The following is a 10,792-nucleotide window of genomic DNA, read 5'->3' on the forward strand; positions in this document are numbered from 1 at the left end:
TCAGGCACAGTGGCACTTGGTGACCAGCATGTCCTCGAAGAGGGTGGAGACCAGCCTGCCCTCGCCGTCGTAGTGCATCAGCACCATGGGGTCGTAGCCGGCGGGGACGCAGCAGGGCGGCGGGGTGGCTTTGGAGAGGGAGTGCATGCGGGCTTTGATCTGGGCGTGCATGCTGGCCGGCTTGTAGTTGTGGGGACAGGAGCCTTCGCAGAACCTCATGTAGTAGCTGTTGGGGGCGATGACCCAGTCTGACCAGCCGATGTCCTGGAAGGAGACCTTGAGCGACTTGAGGCAACACTTCCCATCGCTCTTCCCGCACTCCTCCTCCAGCCCCCGGGCTCTCCTGGCCCCCCGGCCCGTGGTCTCATGGGTTTCCACCTCCAGCACCAGGGTCTCATCCCCCGAGGTGGCCAACGCAGTTGAGACGTTGGCTGTGAAGGCCAGCTCCAGGCGCAGCGTGTCCTCGGGGCCGGCAGCCCAGGGCTGGATGGCTGCCGTGAGGTCCAGGCTCAGGGTGTCGTGGTCCAGCTCTTGGCTACGCAGGAGCTGGGGGGTCCCGTGAGCCCCCCGCAGCGTGTAGATGCTGACGCGGGGGGGCACCGAGGCGTCGAGCGGGGACGTGGCGGGGGATGCCAGCGATTGCTTGAAGAGCTTCAGCTCCGCCTGCACCACCCGGAGCTGCCGGTGGAAAGCTTCGGTGCGGGAGAGGATGAGGTGGTAGCGGTAGGGACCACGGAGGTCCTGGTGTCCCTGGGGGCCCTGGTCTCCCTGGGGGCCCTGGTCTCCCTGGGGGTCCTGGTCTCCCTGGGGGATGTCCGGCTGGTGCAGCACTGTGGGGACAGGAAGGACAGCTGATGTAAGAGCCCGCAATCCATCCGCCAGCCAAGGCTCGTGACCAGCTCCTGTCGGGCAGCCAAACCGCCGCCTCCGGGGAATCACCCAAATCCCAAGGGATGCTGAGGCTGGGGAGATCTGACTCCATCCTCAACCCTGGATCACCCAGGACCCACCGTCCCCGGGGAGCCCCAGCCTGAGGGTCTCGCCGAGGGGCAGCAGCTGGTGCTGGAGCAGGTGCCCCAGGACCTGGCGGGGTCCCCCCCACCCCACACCCCAGCTGTCCCCCCCCAACCCAAACAGCAGGAGCTGAATCACCCCAGATCCAGATAAATCCCTAAATCACCCCAGATCCAGATAAAAACCCCAAAGGCATGGAGCAGCCAGCCAGGGCTCGAGGGATGGCACCTCCCCTCCGCTCACCCCAAGCCAGCTCAAACCCTGCTCCCAGCACCCCCAGCCGCCACCACACTGGTCAAAGCTTTCATCCCAGATTTCCTGGTTTTTGCATTTTTAAGCAAACCAGCTCGAAATGGTGGCTCCTCCCCGCTGCCGGCACAAGGGAAGCAGCTGGGACAAGGATGACTGCGGCCACCGTGGTTCATGCCCGGTCATGTCCCGGCACATGCCGAGGCAGCAGGGCTGACGTGCCCGAGCAGGGACACATTGGGGGACACACGCGTGTGTGCCCGGGGGGGACGAGGGTGACGGGATGTGCGTGGAGCCACGGCTACTTACACGTGGGGGTCAGGCGATGCAGGCGCCTGCTCCTGGGCACAGCTCCCTCCTCCTCCCGGCTCCGGTTCCCCATCAGCTCGGCCACTTTCTGCTGGTAGAGCCGCTGGGCTTTCCGGATGCTCTCCTGGTCCAGCCGGTGCCGGACCACGGGGGGAGCGGGCATCCCCAACCGCTCCAGGATCCCCTTTTTGATGGCTTCCAGCTGGAGCCTGTCCTCATCCCACGCGTGGGGCCTCAGCTCCACGCCGGCGAGAAGCAGCAGGAGCTGGAGGCAGGTGAGGGCGGCCCCCACGTCCCGCAGCGCCCTCGGCATCGCGCAGGCAGCCGGCGGTCCCGGAGGGAATTTATTTGTAAAACCTCTTGCGCAAAGGCTGGACGTGCAGCTCCTGGTGATGCTGCCAGGGGAATGAATGAAGTGGACCAGACCTGAATTTATAGGAGCCGAACTTTGCCCGCCCTCCGTCCCCCCTCCCCGTCCCAGGCTGCCGGCGGGTGACGCCGGAGGAAACACCCAGCAGGAATCTCTCCTCTCCGCCTGGGATTTCATACGGGAGCTCTGAGGGTGCTGGAGTTGGGCGATTTGCAAGCTGGTTTGCAGCTGTGGAGATGAAAAATATGCAATACTTTTTCTCAGACACAAATATTTCCCTTCCAGCTCCCGTTTTCCCCATGGATGACCATGCCAGCTCATGGCTGGGGGGATCCCCCTCACCTCCCCTGCCCCGTTGGCGAGGGGCAAGCGGCCACGGGCAACATCCGATGGCCTCAGAGGTGGCAGAGCCGGTGGCAGGGGGTGATGGAGAGAGGATGACGTGCAGGCAGGAGAGCGCTGCAGGCAGCATCATGGCACGGCTTGTCCACCCCTGCATCCTCGGCTGCCTTCTCCATCCCTCGCCTTGCACTGTTGTGCCCCGGTCCCCGTTATCGCATGGGGCTGAGCCAGGCACGCAGCCCGTTCCCTAAAACCCCTCCAAAGCAGAAGCGGAGCTGGGAAGCGGTGGCTGGGCAGCCGGGCTCATGCCGGCACGTGGACGGAGGAGGGAGCGGATCAGCGGTGGACCTTGTCTTACCAAACCGGCTGACGACACCACAGCCTGGCCCGCAGCAGTGGCTCCTTCATGCAGCTGGTTGCAGGTGTGGCCGTGGGACGGCTCTGCCCTGGGTCCCGTCCCTCCTGAAGCAACGGTGGCCAGGGTTACATCATCCCCGAGCAGCCCAAAGATGGTTGGGATGGAGCCGGGCATGTTGGGGTGGCACGGATCCAGCGGGACCGCGTGCGGCGGGAAGCGCCGTGCCAGACCGGGGCTGCCTGCGCACCGGGGAAGAGAAAACCCACAGTGGGAACAAGCCACCAAGGCTGGCACGGGACCACCCATCTCTCGCCTTCCCCTAAGGGATGCTTTGACCAAAAAACGTGAGCAGAGGGATGAGAAACCCCTGGTTGGAGGAGGCAACGGGGCAGGTCCCCCCCGGCGCTGGCCGGGGCAGGCGAGGCCATTCCCAAATGTCCTGAAGTCGAGCCAAGCGCCTGGTCTTTAACTGCGCTCCTGCCACGGGATGAACGTGCTCACAGTAATCCCGGGATTTACGGCTGTTCGTCCTCTCCTCCTCCTCGGGAGCCGGCCCCAGCCTTACTCCTGCCTTTCTCACTCCGTTTCTCAAGGGGTTGCCTGAGGCAAAACCGAGACCAAAAGTTTCACCCTAAAACACGTGAAAGGAGAAGTTTGTCAGCACAAGCAGTGTCACGGGGAGCGGATCGCCCCGGGCTCCGGCTCCTCTGGCCGGCCCTGGATCCGTCCTTGCAGACGGATGGATGAAGAGGGGGCAGGAGGAGCCCACCTGGAGACCTTGAACCATTTCACGCTGCCTTCCTCTGCCCGGAGCCTCCAGCTTGGGAAGAAACCCCAGGCGTCGCTCACAGGGAAACCTCAGGGCCAGTTCTATCTCCAGTGCTTCGTCCCATGCGGCGCTGGGCACCGTCCCGCTGCTGCCGTGGGTGGCACCGGTGCCCGTCCCTCCCGCAGCTGGGCAGGGAATGCACTCGGATGAGCTTTCCCCGGAACATCATCCCGCGGGGAGCTGCTCCGGGCGCTGGCTCCTCAGCCGGTGCTTTTGTTCCAGCCGGAGCTGTGGGATCCTTCAGGAGTTCCCGGGAGCACCAGGCCCCCCTGCGATCCATCGTAACCCTTCAGCCCCCCAATTCAAGGAAGAAGGGAGAGGGATCATCACCCCAGGAGGACCACAAACCTCCGGGTAACACCCCAGGGCAGAACCGCCGTGCCACCCCCTCCGCCCCGAGCATCTCCTGGTCCCCGGCAGGCGCCAGCCCGGCCGCCAGCACCCTCCACCATCTGCCAGCTGCCAACCACGTTTGTCCGAAGCCGAATCGGAGCCGTGCAGCGTGTCCGGGCACAGGAAGAGGCCCTGACCCACCAGCAATCACATTGCCCGGCCCTTGAGCAAGACCCAGCAAAACCCTAAATCCTGAAGTTCTGCTTTTGCAATGAATTTTTGAACCGTAGGCGCGTTGCGTGGTACGAGCCCCATCCACGAGTGACGCATGGTGGCTCGCGCTCGGAGAGCATCAAAGATTGCCGAAGGCGGATGTTTCCCCCCAAAAGGCGCCAGCCGTGGAAGTCAGAGATTTACAGTCCAGCAACAGCCATAAAACTTGTGTTTTAAGAGCAGCGGTTGTGAATGCTGAGTGACCTGTTATGAAATGTCCCAGCGTGTCCTCACCAGCCTGCAAGATGCGATTGCACAGCCTCAGCCCCGTGCGTAAACAGCATCCCACGTTTCCTCCGCTCCTCGCTGGGCCGTTAGCGCATCGTCTTCTGCAGCAGAAGGCCAGATTTATCCAACGCTTCTCCGCACATAGCGAGCAGGAGAGAAACTGGGAATTTTGGTGATCAAAGCATCGCATGGGGGGCCAGCAGCTGGAAAGGCTGCTGGAAAGGCTGGTGAAAGCTCAGAGCGTGCACTGCTGAGCCTGGAAAGATGTAAATAATCTTTTTGCCTTCTCTCCCCCTCTAGACATGAGGTGGTCAGCAGGGAGCATGGGGAGGGACGGGGCAGATGCTTGCTGCCATCCCGAGCTTCCCCCAGAGCCACCCGCGGCTCCCAGCTGAGCCAGCATCGGGGAAAGAAGCCACGTTGCAAATGCTGAGATTAAACACCAAAAGAAACGAGAAGGGGAACACGAACATTAGTCACTTCCCCATGAAATGCAAGCTGGCTGCAGCCTTGAACTTGAATCAACTCGAGCAGGGCTCAGAGCGGGACCGGAGAAGTTCCCGGCACCGTGCAGGGCTGTGGGACAAGCCCCAAACCGGCCACGCGCAACCGGGGCTTTGTGGCTCCTGGGATGCAATTGCCTCCCCAGCTTGATGCAATCGTGCCCGAGGGGCCGGCCCCACTCTGCTCCCCCCAGCCCAGGCGACGGGAGGCTGACGGGGGCGAGCGCGGACGAGGGGAGTCCGAGTGGCTTCCATTCCTCAAAAAGCGCGAAAACTTCCCCGCGGCCGCTTGCCCACGCGCTGCTTGCAGAAACTCCGGTTATTTTTGTAGCGTTGATTATCGCAAGTGGCGAGAGGGGAAGTGCTGCCCTCCAGGTTTTGGGTCTAGCGGTTCCTTGCAGCTGTTGAGCAAGTGGCTTCCGAAAAGGTGCCGAGAGCCTCCGACGAAAGGCAGAGCCCCCCAGGAATGGGCGTGCGTCAGCCCCGGGGCCGTCAGAGCGAGGTTACGGCATCCCGTCATCCAGAGCATCCCTCTGCAAGGCAAACGGCGCCAGGCTGGGTGCTCCCCATGACCTACGGGACCTCGGGTGCTCCCCGAAACCACTCGGGTTGAGCAAATCGGATGCTGGAGGAGGGATATTTCCTGCAAACTACCGCAAGCAAGGTAGATAATACTTTCCCACGGTGTATTTTTCAGCCAAGAGCTGTGAAGGGAAGAGCAGCGCGGCTTCCCGTATCCACTGCCACCACGTGAAGCTCCAAGCAGCCCTCAGGGCTTGGTCTCTGGGGAAGTTGGTGGCTGGACGCAGCTTCAGCACTTCCAGGAGTTCATTTGGGGTGAGAAAACACTTGGTGGAGGGGAAGAACCCAGCCGGCCTCCGAGGTGGGCCACCGGTCACATCACGGACAGGGTTTGTTCCATCCCGCCTCATTCCAGGTCTGGAAACGGGCACCGAGGGGTGGGAGAGGAGGGCTCTCGCTCTGCTGCCAGCGCGGGGTGTTTGGGAAGCCGCGTCCCGTGTTTTCCCAGCACTGGCTGCTGTCATGATGAATCGGCAGAGTTTGAAAGCTCTCTCGACCTTTAGACGTTTCTAAAAAAAAAGACAAACAGCATGGGTCAGGTGAGCAAAAAGCAGTTTTTGCCCCATCATGGCAGGAATCACAGTTTTCTTCCTTTGCTGCAAGTTTACAGCATCTGCCAAAAATGAGACTTCTGCTCCACTTGGACAAAGATGTTTCTGCCTCGGCTGCGCCCGCGGTCAACGATTAACTCGAATTCCCAGCAGGGCAGGAAATTGCTCCAATCCAAGCGCCAAAAATTGAGATCTCGCTTGAGAGATCCTCACTCGCCACCCCAAACACCTTCCTGACAGCGATGCTTTCGGCACGGGGAAGTTCTCCGCTTGCAGTGAGCATCTTTGCTGGACCGGACTCCCCGGACAGACGGATTTACACGCGAGGGTAAGGTCTGTCCTCCGGCCAGGATGCTTTACAGCTTGCAATGGTATTTCCCCTTCGGCAGACAGAAATATCGACTAAAGCCTTGAGAGCATCATCTGCACGAGCAGCAGGCAACAAGCTCAGCCTGGGCAGGATCGAAGGGATTGTTATTGAGAAGCAGCTTTAAAAAGAAGCTTTTCCATGGTACGAGCCTCTTTCTGTTCAAAGGGGGATGCGTCTCGCCCCTCCGATGTGCCGAAACAGCCCTTCGCCTCCATTTTTAGCGTGGATCCCGCGGGTACCCCCAGGCCGAGGCGTTCGGGAGCATCGCGCTCCCTCGGGACGGCGGCGCCGAGCCTGGAAGCGAAGCACGAGGCAGCGGCAGGGCGAAAGCTGCAGCTCTAACCGGGGACCTGCCTTCAGGCAGGCTCCAAGCTGCATGAAGATGAGCTCTAAATCTTCCTCCAAAAATCTTTCCAGTCCAGAGCAGGGGGGAAAATAGACGAAGGAGATCAAATCCAAGCTCGGCACATCCCAGAGCAGCATCTCTTTTACCAAGGAAAGCCTCAGGAGATGCTACAAGGGAAGGACAATCCAAAAAGCTCCTTAAAACCATAGGATTTTAAGAGTCTGGATGGTTTTTTAAGTGCAAGGCACAATTTTGAATGAGGCATGAGAATGAACGCTGCTGAAGAATTAGGTGAGGTTGCTGTTAGTCTAACCTCCAACAGAAATAAATGCATTTATTTGTGAACCTGGGCATGGACCAGGCTTCATGTGCCCGTCAGGAGGGAATTAGTCACCGGAGCGTGACTCGGGGAAGGGCTGTGTACACAGGGCACGCTGCTCCCGCGCCGGAGCATCCACCGCAGCGGGAAGCAGCTGGAGCGGAGCAGCAAAAAGAGACTTTCCTCCAGGCCTGAGCTGTGGGGCTGGGTGGGAACCAGCCAAGAAAACCCCAGCCCCTAGCAGAGGTAGGTGGTGAACGGCCATTTATACCTCCTGGAAGGCTGGAGCCAGACGACGAGGTACCTGCAAGCAGCAGGGAAAGAAAAAGAAGCATGGTTGAAACGCCACGGTGAGGAGCCCCGGTACGGGGAAATACCAGGCCAGAGCATCATCCCTGGCATGGGAAGCTCATACCGGGAATTCTCCGCTGCACCGGGAGCCTGTCCATCCCCAGCCACCCGGCCCAGGGTTGGAGAGGCAGCGAGCCCTGACCCGGGACCTGCCCGCACATGCCTCCGCCGAAGGCAGCGAGGGCTGCTCGGAGCGGGCAGGAAATTCCAGCCATTCCCCTGCGCCGGATCCGCAGCTGCGAGTTTCTGATGGGAGCTCTGGGGAGCCCTTCAGCAGCGGCTGTAAGAGAGGGTGGGCTCTCCAGCACCTTCGCTTGAGGTCAGCTTTGATTTGGAAGCCAGGAAAACACGGAGGGCGAGCAGGCTGCCAGATGGACGCTGCCCAAAAATCCCACCTCGTTTGCGGAGGGTTTGGAGGGCTTGAGGAGTAGGGGAGGACGAAAAGAGGGGGAACAGACCGGGCTGTTACAAGAAAGAATTCAGATCTATGAGGAGCCAGTCCACCAAAGCGCTCTCCTCCCCAGCTCTCTGGATCTGCATCCAAGAAAGCCAAGCGGGATGCTCCACGATGAGCTTCCTCGCCGTCACCCAGCGAAACCTTCGATCTCTCCCTCCGGAGAGTTCCGATTGCAAAATGACCTCATTGCCACAGGGCTTACCCAACAGCATGACATCACTCTGGAAACACCGCCTGCAGGAAAAGCTTATCACCTTATAAAGCAAACTAAACCGCGAGTGATTTCATCGGGGGCTGGCTCACGGGACAGCGCGTGTCCTCTCCGGGAGCACGCGTCCTGGCTCGCCTTTGAGGGAGATCTCCAACCTCCCCGGTGCCCATCGCACGCTGGGCACCAGCAATAAAAGCGGGAGAGCAACACAGGGCACCCGCTCCGAAGAAAAGGCTGGAGAACCCAACGAGATCGCCACAGCAGCTCGGGGAAAAAAAATGTTCCCAGAGCTGGGACATCAAAAAAAGACAGAAAAAGCAGAAAAAGAACCATAAAGTTTTGCTTTTGATCCCCCCTCCAGTCACAAACCACCATTAACTCCCCGGACCAGGGGCACGGTAAGTGCTCGCAGCGCAGATTTTGGGCTAGGACCAGTGCGTGACCTCCCCGCGCCCGCTCCCACCTCGGTACGCCGGGCTGGCGGTGGGCTTTACCCTCGGTCTTAGCGAAGCCGTGCCCTGCAGTGATAAATGCGACCTCCAACCTGCTCCGAGAGCAGGTAAACGCCGAGCCACCACCACGCCGGTGCCATCCCCACTCGTGGGGCAGGGACCTGACGCTGTTCCCTCACCGGTGAGGCCTCGTTGCCTCCCATCGCTGCACCGCCAGCGGTGGCGAACGGCAGGGCCACAAGAAGCCCTCAGGACCAAGCTGAAGCTGTTGAAGCCTTGCACCCGTGCCAGGCCGTCCCAGTCCAGCGCACCGGGGTGAAGCTGCGCACAGTCCGGCTGTAGGGCAGCACCATCTGGTGGCATCAGCCCTCCCCATCGCTCCAGTTTGCTCCCAGTCAGGACCAGTGGCAGCAGGAACAGGGCAGCAGCTTGAAAGCAGCCGCCACAGGGCTTCTGCCGGTCCTCAGCCGAAGCCAGGTTGCATCACGTCCCAACAGGAGCAGCCGCCGCGGCAGCCAGCCTACAGCAGCATCAACCGACAGCGATGGAGCGGCCCGGCAAGGCGAGGAGACGCTCTTGGAGACGGGGAGAGCTCCAGGGTTGCTCTCAAGGAAAGCAGCATGCAATGGTGCTCCAGTTTGCTGCACCCCAGCAGCTCCCAGCCACGCTGCTCATCTTCCCACGACCCTCGAGGGAGCTCTTCCTCCAGAAAAGCAGTGTGGCAGAAGAAATCTGGCTAGCAAATGCCGTACAGCGGGTTCCCGGGTGGCTTAGGAAGGCTGCGAGGGATTTGCAGCCTGTGGATCAAAGCCAGCTTCAGAATCAGAGCAGCTTCTGCTGCCAGCGGGTCACCTGCTGCATCCCACAAGGCTTCGTTGCCGAAACCCCCTTTGGTGAAGACTACATCTGCGGAGAGGGGCAGAACCGCTGCTGCCGCTTAAGCCCACAGGAGAACAGTGAAGGGCGTGTAAAGCAGAAATGCTTTATTAACCGACAGATCTGGAAAAGACTGAAAAGATTTAGGGTTCATGGGACAACGCAGGCTTTGCAGGACATGGCTACGAAACTCGAGCTAAAAAGGAAACCGAAGAAGTCAATGGGATGAGCTGCAATCGCCAGCGCCTCGTGCATCCGACATTGGCACGCCCGAGTTTTACCGGACTTTAACACCTTCCCCCGGGAAAGCACCCTAACATTTCCAAAGAAGTTTCGGGAAGCTCTTTGAGCCCTGCCTGAGCACGCGATTGCCCTCCTTCTCTTCCGAACAAGTCTCGCGTCCCATTCGGTGCTGCTCTTCACCGATGCGCGGACCGTGCTCCCGATACTCGTGCGGATCCCAGAGGCACTGACAAGCGCGGACGGGGCCGTACGGACACCTCACCTCAGAACAGAGAAGGAAGAGTTATTTTTTTTGTTCGTTTAAAGTAATGCCGTGGCGGAGGGGGGAACCAGAGCGAGTCTTGTCTCAATTCCAGCTTGGGATGCAGAGGCAGCTCCACGCACTGGAGGACCGCGGCTCCAAACGCTGCTTTCCAAGACTTTGCCTCGTGAATAACAAGAATTTAATAAAAATCTGAGTAGAATTGGTGTTTTCAGTGTGAGAAACGTACAAGGGGGGTTATTAAACGGATCCTTTCACCACTGCCTCCTGGAATTATCCAGCTGGGAGTGAAATGGGTAAGTCTCAAACTCACAAAGAAAAACTCTTACGTAGCTTGTTCTCCCCAAAGCTTCCAGGATTACAGGCTCTCGGGAACTAACCGTGCTGCTGCGCGCTTTAAAGAGCCTTCATCGAACCGGGGGAAGGACAGACTCCCCGGGTCTCTGTATCTTAATACCAGTAATGTTGAGCAATTTTTGCATAAATATTTCAGTGCAGCACTCTGTTTAGAAGGCGGCCGTTGCTCCGTTAGGCTATGTGGTCTAAGCGAGGGCTGGAAATTTTACCTCAAAGTACAAAGAAAGAACATGATAGATAAAAGAAACACACAAACATCATAGCTGATGGCAAGATAAAGCTTCCACATGCTCTTCTGAATAAAATGACACAAACACCCAAGCTAGGCAGCTGAGGTCTAGGAGAACGAGCCCAGCTAGCATCTGTTCCCATTCCGAAAAACAGGGATGTGGGACGGGGCCGGGGATCCATAAACCCTGAGGGCTCGTCTCCAACAGCAGCAGGTGCTTAGGGAATGTTGTAAACCCAAATACGCAGTTAGCCGGTCAGTCCGTGATCACTGATGTGCAATCACCACCCTACAAAAGGCATCTTTAAAAGCGACTTCTTCCGACGACTCTGAAAGAACACCAGGAGTCAGAGTTAAACTCTTTATTTCCTTTGAAAC

At 59.4% G+C, this 10,792-nt stretch overlaps 1 protein-coding gene across 1 annotated transcript; it reads right to left on the bottom strand.

The window, feature by feature from the left end:
• On the bottom strand, window positions 1-2,403 carry GDF15 (growth differentiation factor 15; the record flags this gene model as incomplete). The annotated part of the gene is made up of 2 exons (XM_082330992.1): window positions 1,573-2,403; window positions 1-830 (listed from the first exon to the last, which is right to left on the bottom strand). The coding sequence occupies exons 1-2, from the start codon at window positions 2,261-2,263 to the stop codon at window positions 1-3; spliced, it is 1,521 nt and encodes a 506-aa protein (XP_082187118.1). The 5' UTR covers window positions 2,264-2,403.
• Window positions 2,404-10,792: the final 8,389 nt, after the last annotated feature.

This window comes from Platalea leucorodia (genome assembly GCF_965183815.1).
Source record: "Platalea leucorodia genome assembly, chromosome: 21".
NCBI classification, from domain to species: Eukaryota; Metazoa; Chordata; class Aves; order Pelecaniformes; family Threskiornithidae; genus Platalea; species Platalea leucorodia.